This window comes from Eschrichtius robustus, chromosome 7, assembly GCF_028021215.1.
Source record: "Eschrichtius robustus isolate mEscRob2 chromosome 7, mEscRob2.pri, whole genome shotgun sequence".
NCBI lineage: Eukaryota > Metazoa > Chordata > Mammalia > Artiodactyla > Eschrichtiidae > Eschrichtius > Eschrichtius robustus.
The window spans coordinates 76,369,380-76,381,901 of NC_090830.1; the positions used below are offsets into that span (position 1 = coordinate 76,369,380).

The window sequence follows — 12,522 nt, forward strand, 5'->3', positions numbered from 1 at the left end:
CAGACCCTAGGGGCTGCCAGTTTACCTACAGAGAAGGTGTCTCCCTGTCTGGCAGAGGAAAGCAGGTGTTTGGGAGCCCTGGCCTGGCCTTGGGAATCCTCGGTGCTGTTCTTAGTTTGGATGCCCACTAACCAGGTGACCTTGCATCAGTTTGATGGACTTCAATTTCCCCAGCTTTGAAACACGAAAAACAGTCCCGGCCTTGCTGGCCCTTTGATGAGAGAGCCCCCGTAATTGCAGAGACCCGGCCAGTGTCAGGGTCTATTAGGAATCTCAGGTATGGGGACACCCACAGTGTTATGGAGCTACTCCAAAGATAGGCAGTGTGGAGCCCGGGGCAACGCTGAGGTCTGGTTTCTTGGGTTCAAACCTTGGTTCTGCCTCTTGCTAGCTGTGTGATCTTGGGCAAGTTGCTTAACTGCTCTGAGCCTCAGCTTCCCCATCAGTAAACTGGGGACCAATATAATATACCTTACAAAGTTGTTGCAAGAATTAGTTAACTATGTAACTGAAAACATAGCAGTTAATTCCAGGGAAGCATTAGTTGCTATTTTGATGCAGCAATTTGTACCTAGGCTCCTCCTAGGCACTCATGCATGTTTATCTCATATGATCCTCAAAAGATCCCAGAGAGAGGAAGAGTGCTCATTTTCCTGCCCTCTTCATAGACAAAGTAACGAGGTCGGAGTTAAGGGCTCTCCATGGGTCACAGGGAACATGCTGGATTCATCCTCTCTCTTGCTGGCTTCCCCTTCGGTCCCCCAGGCCACGCACACATACCCCACCCACAGCCCAGAGCTTGGAGCCAGTGACAACCCATGCATTTTCTCAGAGCCCCTGTCTTAGCAGGAGCTCGTGATCCACAAGGAGATGACACTGAGAAAGCATGTTAGGCACGTTTTGTTCATTCTGCTCTTGAAGAACCATGTGTCCCTTTGGCCCCTCTGCCCATAGGGGGGCTCCCGAGCGCTGAGCGTGTCTAACCCATGGCCTCCTGGGGCCCCAGCTCCACTTGATGGACTGGAGCGCTGGGACAGTGACAGGACTGCGGCAGGCTGGCGAGGGGCTGGGCAGACACATGCACCCCTGCAGCTTAATTCGTTGTTTCCTCGGGAGCAGTTAGCAGAGGAGGACAAGCCCCCTGCCACTTGTCCGCAGCCACCTGATTGTTTGGGGCTTGGCATTGGAAAGTCAATTTTCCTACGTGGATTGTAAACCAGTAGCCTGGCCCGGCCTGGTTTCCCTCCCTCCCTACACTGGTGGTGGCCAGGCCCCTCTCCCTTCCTGTTTGTCTCACCTCCCGAGGTGCTGTTCTTTCCAGGGAGCCGGACGGGGCCAGGGGTTCCATCTGGCCCCTTTGCGGGAGGAGATGGCCGCCGGCACAGCCTCACTGCCTTCCCAGCCTCCCAAGTGCCCTCATCCATAGGGCTGAGGGTGTGGATTTGGCTGAAGCAGGAAAGGCAAAGGGGGTGGATCAGAGCCACAGACCAGAGGAAGGGAGGGTCTGGGGGGAGGCTGCAGGGAAGGTGGTCTCCCCTGCATGCTGCTGCCTGCCGTGGGCTTCCTGGAGGTGGCGGCACTCTGGGAACAAGCACCAGGGAGCCCAGGCCTGGTGCTGCCACCCCACCTCAGCCCACCCTCGCCCCTGTGGGCCCTGACTTGTCTCCCTGCTTCCATCAACCTGGCTGGCTGGGGCTGCACAGGGCAGCTGTGGCTTCGGGGCAGAGCCGGCCTGGTTTGAGCTCCAGCCTCAGGCCCATTTCCAGCTCTTCACATTCTGTGGCATCGCCGTGGGAAACTGGAGGGAGGCTGGGGAGGGCCGGTGGTGAGGGCTGGAGAGGGGTGTCCTTGCCCTGATGGGTCACCTCACCTCCCTGGTCCACCCTGACTCCTCCATCTGTAAAAAAGTAGAATCACACAGCATCACAGGGCTGGGACTGGCTCCAAAACACAGCCTCTTAAAAGCAGGTCACAGTGGGGAAACGGAGGCCACAGGAGTGTCAGACCTCGCCCAGGCCATAGAGGGCGTCCCAGCAGGTCTCCTCAGCTGCCTACCCCTCCTCCTCCCCCAGCCTCCTCTCTCTGCCAGGGCCCCCAAGGGATGGAGGGGACCCAGGCCTCCCAGCCTGTGACCTCATGGAGCCCTCCCACCCTCCACCCTCTGCAGGCACTGATTCTGGCAGCGAGGTGCTCCCAGACTCCTTCCCGTCGGCGCCAGCAGAGCCGCTGCCCCACTTCCTGCGGGAGCCACAGGACGCCTACATCGTGAAGAACAAGCCGGTGGAGCTGCACTGCCGTGCCTTCCCCGCCACACAGATCTACTTCAAGTGCAACGGCGAGTGGGTCAGCCAGAACAACCACGTCACACAGGAGAGCCTGGACGAGGCCACCGGTGAGCCCACCCCACTCGCCGGGCACCCCTGGGTCACCCCAGGCCCAGAGGGTCCTGGGCCTGGCTCCACCCTGGCTCCATGTGAGACCTCATACAGCCACGGTGCCCCTGGGCCTCAGTGTCCCCTCTGAAGTTCACCCTGGACCAGTATTTCCCCAAGGCCTGGCCTCTTGCCCTGTCTGACTGGGTGACCAGGTGAAACAGCACCAAATCCCTTGCTGAGAGCTAGCTCCCTTTTCCAGTTTCCTTCCGTCCTGTGCTTACATCAGAGAGCAGGTCCAGTCGGGGACTAGGGTTCTTCCCTGCTCCCCCAGCACCTGCTGTGCTTGCTGTTTAAGGAAGAGGAGCCTGCTCTGTATCGCAGCCCTGCCCCCAACACCCAACCAGAATTCTAGACCATCGCTAGTTTCACAGGTCCTCTGTGTTGGTGAGAAGTGATACTGTTTTTGTTCACAGTAATGATGCAACGCTTCCTTCATAGAAATCAATTGGCTTAGGTTTTTAAAAAAAGGCCAGAAATATTAAGTAAATAATCATAGAGGTGGTGCTAGGATGTAGCCCAAGTCCTGCAGGAGAGGAGAGTGGCAGAAGCGTGGGAAACTAGGAGGAAGCGTGGGATGTGTGCAGGTCCCTGGGGGCCCCCCACCCCAGGCAGGAGGCAGAGCCTGGGGCTCCTCACATCTCCCAGAGCCCAGCCCCTGTTTACAGTACAAGACCTTCGGGGGTGGAAATCCTTTCCCCAACTCAGGCCAGGGAGGGGGGCCACCCACTGCAGGTCGCCTGCGGGCGGCCAGCTTTGGGCAGCCCCAACCGACCCCAGGCTCGGGGTGGCTCCATTGCCCCAGAGCCTGCCTTGGCTTTGATTTCATTTTTACCATCTCTTCCCTGACCTTTTCTTTCTCCTCCTTTTTCAGCCCTCTCTTCTTTCCTTCTGTCTCTCCTGCTTCTCCCTTCTCATCTCTGTCTGCTTTTGTGTCTGTCTTTTTTCCCTTATGTCTCTCTCTTTCTCTGCCTCAGTCTCATTCTTGTGTCTCTCCCCTGACATACTCTCTTTCACTCTCTCTCCTTCTTTCTTCCTCCTTCAACTTCTATTTTTCTGTGAAAAGCTGACAGATTTCAGAACCACTCAGGCTAAAATTATACCCCAGAATGTACTTAATGTCATTCAACACTGTCCCATAAAAATTGGTTAAAATGGTAAGTTGTAGGTTATGTATATTTTACCAAAAATTTTAAAGAATTTCAAGAATTTTAAAAGTTAGAGTTGGAGTCTCATTCTCACTCAAAATCTAAAAATAAAAAAACGATTTTTAAAAAAATTATTTATTTATTTATTTTTGGCTGCATCGGGTCTTGGATGCAGTGTGCGGGCTCTTCGTTGCCGTGCGCAGGCTTCTCTCTGGTTGTGGTGCACGGGCTTAGTTGCCCCGTGGCATGTGGGATCTCAGTTCCCTGACCAGGGGTCAAACCTGCGTCCCCTGCATTGCAAGACGGATTCTTAACCACTGGACCACCAGGGAAGTCCCAAGAAAAGGATTTTTTATCTGATTTTTTTTTTCTTTTTTTTGGCCACGCCACACAGCTTGTGGGATCTTAGTTCCCCACCCAGGGATTGAACCTGCGCCCTTGGCAGTGAAAGCATGGAGTCCTAACCACTGGACTACCAGGGAATTCTCCAAAAAAGAAACTTTTAAAAGGAAAAAAAACCCCATATCCCAGCTGCCCCATGCTCTGGCTGTGTGACCCTGAGGAAGTCACTCAACCTCTCTGAGCCCCAGTTTCTCTCTTTATAAACTGGGATATTAACAGGTCTTGGTGAGGATGGAACAAGGTGGTACCTGTACAGCGTTGAGCACAGTGCCAGGACCCAGCAGGTGCTCAATAAACACCTGTTTCCTCCATCTTCTTTCTGGGTTTTTGTTGGCTTCTTTCCTCTTGAAACCTATTCTTACTTCTCTATCCCCCTGAGCCCCTCTGGCCCTTCAGGGCAAGGGGACAGTGTATCCTGCTAGGGCCCCTCACAGACCCTGTGATTATTAGTAACAGGGTGGCTCTTACTCCCCTGCTACCAGGCACACAAGTCCTGCCAGCCCTAGAAATCAAGACACTGTTGTCCCCATTAGCTACAAAGAATGGACAGTGGTCCAGCAGGCCACACCCTTGGCAGCAGTGTGGCTGGTTTAACAGGTATAACCCCACCGCTAGCCCTCCCTGGCACTCTCTGAAGCCCTGAAAACAGGATGGGGGCCAAAAGAGGCGGGACGAGCCCACCCACTAGCTCATGCCAGGTCAAGGCAGGCAGCCCAACTCTGGGTGTCCTGGTCCAGGCACTGCCTGCCACTTGGCCATCATGCTGAGGGGGACACCTAGTCTGGGGCCCAAGTCTGGGAGACCAAAGGCCCCTGTCCTCCTCTTTGCCTGCTGGTGACCATTGCCACGGTGTCAAGCCCTGCTGGGTGGTAGCTTATCTGTCCAGCTGTTGGGTGCTCCTGAAACATTCTGGATGGATGACCCCCTTGAGAGGGGCCACTCCTCCAGGCTCCCAGCCTGGTGGATAAAGGGCAGGGCCCCACTCTCCTGCCCCGGGCCATGCAGCATTGCTTGTAGAGCAAGCAGTCCAGGCAGCCACTGCCAGCAGGCAGGGCCGCTGTCCCCCAAGAAGCCTCTTCTCTCCTGGTGCTCCACCCACAGCAAACACCAGCCCCCTCCAATTTAGATCCCTGGCCACCAGGAGGGGTTCCTCACTGTCTGGGCTCCCAGTGCAAGGGCCCCCCTCCCTCAGGATGCAGGAGAGTTAAGGCAATGATTTCACTGGGAGAGGTCCAGAGAGGTGTCATTCATCACTGGGCAGAGCTCTAACTGGGGCAGGACGCCAGATAGCTGATCTCAGCTCTGCTGGCAACTTGCTCTGGGACTTTGGGCCTGCCACCTACCCTCTCCAAGCCTCAGTTTCTCCAGATGTAAAAGGAAGGGGCTGGATGAGATCCAGATGAGCTGCCAGATTAGATTTGTGTCCAGCCTGGGCTGGGTGCTGTAATTGCCATGATTCATTTAGAATTTACCCTGAGTGTTTTACTCTGATGAGGGAACCGAGGCTCAAAGAGGCTAAGTAACTTAGCTAAGGTCACACAGTTGGGGAGTGAAGGTAGGGCCAGGATTCAAACCTGTCAAGAAGCAGTCCAGCCCTCCACCTAACCACCATGCCACAGGACTACAATGTGTACACTCAACAGTCCCGCCCTTGAGGGGCTTATCAGAATCCACAAGCAACCATGAGAGGATGAGCTCAGATACATGATGGCGAGGAGGAATAGCTTTAGGAATTCCGAGACCACGGGGGTAGTCAGGGAGGGCTTCCTGGTGGAGGAGGCCTTATAGTTCTCCCACAAGCTTTGGGGAGGAGCTTCGGATGGGTGCCCTCATCCAGGAGGGTTTATCCCTTTCCAGAATGTAGAGGGTTTTGTCAAGGGAGGATTGGCAAAGAGTGAGTGATTCCTTCTCTGTGGGCTGGTGGATCCAGTCGTTCAAGGAGGCCCTTGGGCCCTAGCAGGGAATCATTGAGAGGTTTGGGGTTCCCAGGAAGAGGGGCCTTCCCTCAACTCCAGCCCCACAGGCTCCTGAGCCATGACCAGAGAGAGGCCACATGCTTGCCTCATATTTGTTGAGCCCATTGTCTGTGCCAGGCCCTGGGCCACGGCAGTGAACAGGACAAAGCCCCACCTCATTCTCCTGCAGGAGATACAGTTAACACATGAACACGTCAATAAATAATACAGTTCCAGGTAATGGTCAGTGCCATGAGGGAATCAGGCTGGGTGGGGAATGATAACTGCACAGACCAATGTCCAGTGCAGCTGTGGGAGTGCTGAGCGGTACTTTGACAGCTGGTGGGGGTGGGCCAGCATCAGGGGGCTTCCCTCCGAAGTGAGGCCCAGCCCAAAACTGACGGTGACTGGGAGTTCACTGGACACAGAAAGGACAGAAGAGAGTTCCAGGCAGGGGACTGGATGTGCAAAGGCCCTGTGGCTAGAGAGGCCAGGAAAACATGAGGGCCTGGAAGACACCCGGTGAGGCTGCAGTGGGTAGATCGTGCAGGGCCTGGAGGCCACGTGGAAGGTCTGGGTCTTTACACTGGGATGACTGGAGACATAGCAGGGGAATGACATGCCATTTGTGCCTTTTGAAGAGCTATCTGCAGGGTGGAAAGTCGATTGGATGGGGGCAGAGGGCTTGGGTTAGCCATTGAGTTTCCATGTGAGCTGCAATGGTGGCTTGGGCCAGGCTCAAGGCAGATGAGATGAGAAAAATGGAAACGTGAGGCACTTGGGAGAGGAGCCCACAGGACTCGGGGGGTTGGAAAGGAGAGAGATATTATGGTCCCATGTCCAGTGTCTTCTGTCCTCAGACCTGCCCCCTGATGGCGTGTCTCTCCTCGTCCCAGGCCTGCAGGTGCGAGAGGTGCAGATCGAGGTGTCGCGGCAGCAGGTGGAGGAGCTGTTTGGGCTGGAGGATTACTGGTGCCAGTGCGTGGCCTGGAGCTCTGCGGGCACCACCAAGAGTCGCCGGGCCTATGTCCGCATTGCATGTACGCCACCCTGACACCCTCACCCCATTCTCCTGGGCCCTTTTCCCTTCCCTGTGGATCCTGGGGAGAGAATTCCACACGCAGACATCAGGGCACAGGGATGCCAGCTCAGAAGGCTCCATGACCCAGAACCTGTGCCACCTTTGGCCCCAGGATTTCTAACGGCCCTTTTTTGCCTACTTTTATATAAGGAAGCTGCCAGCTTCCTCACCATCCCCGGTCACCATGTGCATAGGATCCCAGAGTCAGGGAGGGAAGCTTGTTCCCGCGAGTCCACCTGGTGAGGCCCCCATCTTGGAAAAGTTCTCCAGGTAAAGGCCGGGTGTCTCCGTGAACATTCTCTTGGTGTGCACTGCCACCTAGTGGCTAGAATGGGGCCCTTCAGGATCCAGCTCTGCCTGACTGGCCTCCTCCCTGCACCGCCTGACTGTGCCTTGGAACACTTTTCCTTCCTTCTCCCAGACCTGCGCAAGAACTTCGATCAGGAGCCTCTGGGCAAGGAAGTGCCCCTGGACCATGAAGTTCTCCTGCAATGCCGCCCACCAGAGGGGGTGCCTGTGGCTGAGGTGAGTGGGGACGTGGGGGACTTTGGGCATGGCAGAGGCCAGCCAGGCATGATATTTACCACCAGCCACAATGCCTCAGCCTTCCAGAGCCCTCCCATTTCGCAGATGGGGATATCAAGGCTAGAGACAGAGAAAGGAACTGCAACCTCTGTAGAACTCGGCGCATGCCAGACCCCAGCTGGGCCCTCCATGGGCATAACCCCACAGGATGGGGCAGAGCTGGGGCAGGAACCCCTAGGGCTCCTTGGGTTGACCCCAGGCTCAATCTCCTACAAGAGAAGTGGCCATATACACCATTTTCCCCCACCCCACCCAGAACCCAAGGCCCCAGCTTTATGTGTATCATAATACGTGCGTCTGAGCACAAACTCAGCCCACAAGCTGATCACCCCTTCCTGCACCACATGGCCTGTGCATCCCTGGGTGATGCCCACCTGTCCTCTTACTGCCCTGCTTGTGTTCCAGACCTGCTTCCTCTCTCCCGCTCCCTGCACTGGTGGTCCTCTAGTCAGAGCAGGGCATGGGGAAACGTCTCAGCTTTGTTGCCAGGGACCTCAGAACAGGATTGGGGAAGATGGAACCCTGGGCTTCCAGCTCAGAACCTTTGCTCTAATCACTTAGCTTCCCCCCAGCCCAGGCCCCCATCTGGAAATGAGCTCAGACAGACACCTTCTGTAATAGCTACCCCTCGTGGCTCCCACATGTGCCTGGCACTCGGCACGCTGGTCCTCGTAGCAACCCTTCAAGGTGGGTATTGCCATCCCATCTTATGGCTGGGAACACAGCACTGGGACAGGTGAAGCGGTCACCCAGGGTGACCCAGCTAGTGAGTGGCAGAGCTGGCATTTGCACACCCAGGTCTGCCAGACCAGGAACCATGTTTTTAATCACCTGCCAGGCCTCTCACCCTGGCTAAGGGAGTCGGTTTGCAGAGTTAATGATGACGACATGTTCTTATTTAGTATCAATACTTAACGTGAGCCAGGCATGGCCTCCACACTTTCCATATACTGATTCATTTCATCCTCACAGTAGTCCTATGGGTAGTGCTATTAAATGTCATCTTACAGTTGATGAAATTGAGGCCAAGTGGAAGTCCCTTCCCAAGGCCACTCAGCTGGTGGGTGGTCATCTTAAGCACTGTGTTCTGTAGTGTCCAGCACAGTGCCTGGCCCGTGGAGGCCCTGCCCCCTGTGTCACCACCGTGGGTGGACATGGCTAGAACTGCAGTCCTGTTTATGGTCAGGCCTCCCTTCCCCCCAAGAGAGGGCCCACTCCCAGGGTGCAGGGGATCGGGCCCTGGGCCCTCACAGCTGCAACCCTGCCCCTGCAGGTGGAATGGCTCAAGAATGAGGACATCATTGACCCCGCCCAGGACACCAACTTCCTGCTCACCATCGACCACAACCTCATCATCCGCCAGGCTCGCCTGTCAGATACGGCCAACTACACCTGCGTGGCCAAGAACATCGTGGCCAAGCGCCGCAGCACCACCGCCACCATCATTGTCTATGGTGCGGCCCAGAGTGGGCTGGGGGTGGGGCGGGGGAGGACACAGCCGACGGAGGGGGAGAGCCTGGGGCTATACAGCTGACCCTTCCCTACCCGGAAGCCAGCAGGACCTTGGTGAACAGGTGGGGAGGAAGAGGAGGCCCAGAGAGGGGAGGTGCCTTCACAAGGTCACACAGCAAAGCTAGTGGCGAAGTCAGGGACTCCTGGGTCCCCAGCCAGGAGCACTTGCCCCTTCTCAGGCCCTTTGCTTATCCCTGAAGGGGAAGACCCAGTTCTCTGAGAGTCAGGGCTAAGGCAGGGCCCAGTCAGTATCCCCATCCCCAAGCCTGTTGTTCTAGCAGTTAGGGACCACTGCTCAGGCCCGTCAGCTGTTCCTTGCTGTCCCCTTGGGCGGGAGGGCCAGAGCCATGGCTGAAATGAGTGTTGTAGAAAGAGCCCTGTACTGGGTTCCAGTTCCAAGCCCCCCATTACTCATGGGGAGACCTTGTGTAAGTGTCAGCCCTCTCTGAACCTTTGTTTGCCATTGGACAATGGGGTGGGGAATAGACAGTGACCTCCTTGGTCGCCTCTGGTGCTGACAGATGTAGCCCAGGTCTGCCCGCTGGTATCTGAGTCACCAGCCCTGGAGGCAGGAGGGGTCCAACTAGGAAGGACCAGGCCTCAGCAGAGGCGCCTCATCGTGGCTGGAGGATGGGGCTTGGGGGGCCCACGGGGCGAAGAGCCAGGCCAACCTGCTGACAACTGCTACCCCTGCAGTGAACGGCGGCTGGTCCAGCTGGGCTGAGTGGTCACCCTGCTCCAACCGCTGTGGCCGCGGCTGGCAGAAGCGCACACGGACCTGCACCAACCCCGCCCCACTCAATGGAGGCGCCTTCTGTGAGGGCCAGGCCTTCCAGAAGACTGCCTGCACCACCGTGTGCCCAGGTAAGGCCACCGGCCAGGTGGCAGTCCACCCACACCCAGCCCCACGCCAGCCCCAGCCCCGCCTTCTGTGCTCTGCCAGTCAGGACAGCCGATCTCTCCCCGTCGGGGTACGGTGGGGGCAGAAGGTGCTTGTCCCGGGCCCCCCAGCTGGCTGACCAGGCTGGACTGGATGCTCTGACCGCTGACCTCCTGTTCTGCCCTGGGCTGCGGGAGAGACAGAGGCAGAGGCTCTGAGCTGCGGTCTGAGGGGTGGGCGGTCTGCTCTCCAGGCCAAGGGTTCTCAGCATCAGCCCCCAGGCCGGGGCCCCAGAGGCTCCTGGGGTCAGAGAGCCTGTGCTCCTGCCCTTGACTGCTAGACACACCTGGCCGCTGACCCTACCTTGCTGCAGTCCTGTCTTCCTTCTGTGTTACTCTGTGGCCCCATCGGTTGGTCTGTGTTCTCTCTCTTTGGTGACATGTTTGTGTGACTGATGTGGTGTTTTTCACCCTGGGTTTGTACCTCTTTGTGTACACTTGTGCCCTGGGCTGTATCTGCGTCAGTGACCTTATGTGTCTATTTGGGCTGTCTTCGCCCACTTGGTGCTCCTGTCTCTGCACTGGCATGAGGCATGGATTTCTCTGGATGGCATGCGTGTGTCTTGGGTTCCTCTTTCCCTGCTGCACTGTGTGTGTGTGTGTGTGTGTGTGTGCATGCACTGCTGTGTTGTGCACACATAACTGTGTGTGCATTCTGTGCATGCACATGTCCCCATGCACCACGTGCTGTGTCCCCACAGTCGATGGCGCGTGGACGGAGTGGAGCAAGTGGTCGGCCTGTAGCACCGAGTGTGCGCACTGGCGCAGCCGCGAGTGCATGGCGCCCCCTCCCCAGAACGGAGGCCGGGACTGCAGCGGGACCCTCCTTGACTCCAAGAATTGCACCGACGGGCTGTGCGTGCAGAGTGAGTCCTTGGAAGGCAGGGCCCAGGGTGGGGGCTCTGGAGCCAGATAAGGGCCCCCCGGCCCCCCCTCCCCAGCCTGCATTGGAGCAGCCCCTCGGGGCCCCTGCCCGCCTGCCACTCTGTCATCTCATCCATGCATCTCCCCATCACCTCCTCTACCACCCTTACCCTGCCATCTGTGTCATTGTCTTTCCCTTTATTTCCCTCAACAGATAAGAAAACTCTAAGTGACCCCAAAAGCCACCGTAAGTCCCATTTCATGGCTGTTCTCTTTCCTCTGGGGGGATCCCTGGTTTTCCTCGGCTGGCTTTTCCAGGGGGTGGGGTGCAGGGCAGGGCGAGGGGCAGGGAGAGCTGAAGGTGCCCACTACCAGCCCTCCACGGGGTTCCCAGCACCTGACGCTGCATGTGGCATGGTCTTCATCACAGTCAGACAGGCAGACCCTCGGCTGACAGAAAGGCCCTAGGATGCCATCCTGACCCCTCCCATTATAGGAGAAGAAACTGATACCCAAGGATCCAGCCAGGATTCGAACCTAAGTATTTGGCCAGAGCTGGTGCTCCGAGCCCCACCCCTTGGTTGTCCTCTGTGGGAGGGGGCCAGCAAGCAGGCCCACACCTGCCCCTCCTGGTGCCCCTCACTGTGCCCCCAGCAGCCGACTGAAGCCTCCTAGGTCCTTGGGATGCCCGCTGCTCTGCGTCAGACCCTGGGGGCTCATCATCCATCCCCCAGGGGCTATGCTCCGCTGTAGTAAAGCTGCTTGGGCAGATTGGCGTGTGGTAATTAAACCACAATTTCCAAATGATTCTGGAATTATCAAATCAGTAGTGAGGCCTTCAGTGCAACTCACAGGGGGGCCAGACTGGTGACTGATTAGGTATTGTAAATCACCAGGCAAGTGACCCCCATGATTAGTGACGATGTCATGAGGCAAAGCCCCCAGAGAGGTGGGAGCCCAGCCCTGGGGACCTTCTCCGGCAGCTCTCCTGGGGAGCCCAAGAATGAGGAGAGATGGGGGTCCAGAAGGTGATAGAAGCAGGCAAAAATGAGGGCTGAGAGCCCTGCCCTACTTTGCTGAAGCTCAGGCCACCACCAGGAAGGAAAGCGGGCCTTCCTCTCCGAGGGTCCCTGGGGAGGGGAGGGAGTGGACAGGGGCTTCCCGGAGCTCCCAAAGGAAACAAGGGGGAAGGGCAGCCATCTTGGCTAGGCTGTGCTGTCCAGTGTAGTAGCCACTAGCCACGTGTGGCTTGAAAATTGTATTTATCTTAGCTGAAAATAAATATATTTAAAAGCTCATTTCCTCAGTCAAGCCAGCCACATTTTAGTTGTTTAATAACCACCCGTGGCTAGTGGCTGTCATGGGGGACAGTGCAGACACGGGATGTGCCATCATCATAGAAAGTTCTGTTGGACAGCCCTGCTTCGGACCCTACCTCTGGACCCCAACACTTCCTTGCCTAGCTATGTGGAGTTACTTCTAGCTGAGCAGCAGCCTGACCTGCCCCTCACCCAGAGCTGGGCCTTCTCCAGCCCAGCAGCCTGTCTGGGGGCGGGGAGTGTCAACATGGGTTGCCTCCCTGAGCCCCTTCCTTCCTCCTCTCC

At 57.0% G+C, this 12,522-nt stretch overlaps 1 protein-coding gene across 3 annotated transcripts in view; it reads left to right on the forward strand.

The window, feature by feature from the left end:
• UNC5B (unc-5 netrin receptor B) overlaps positions 1-12,522 on the forward strand; it is an 87,776-nt gene that overhangs the window by 62,964 nt on the left and 12,290 nt on the right. For all 3 annotated transcript variants that reach the window (XM_068547755.1, XM_068547757.1, XM_068547756.1), the window contains exons 2-8: positions 2,168-2,392; positions 6,834-6,977; positions 7,440-7,543; positions 8,877-9,057; positions 9,812-9,979; positions 10,756-10,920; positions 11,133-11,165. In XM_068547755.1, coding sequence (XP_068403856.1) covers positions 2,168-2,392; positions 6,834-6,977; positions 7,440-7,543; positions 8,877-9,057; positions 9,812-9,979; positions 10,756-10,920; positions 11,133-11,165 — 1,020 coding nt within the window. The remainder of the gene's footprint in view (positions 1-2,167; positions 2,393-6,833; positions 6,978-7,439; positions 7,544-8,876; positions 9,058-9,811; positions 9,980-10,755; positions 10,921-11,132; positions 11,166-12,522) is intronic.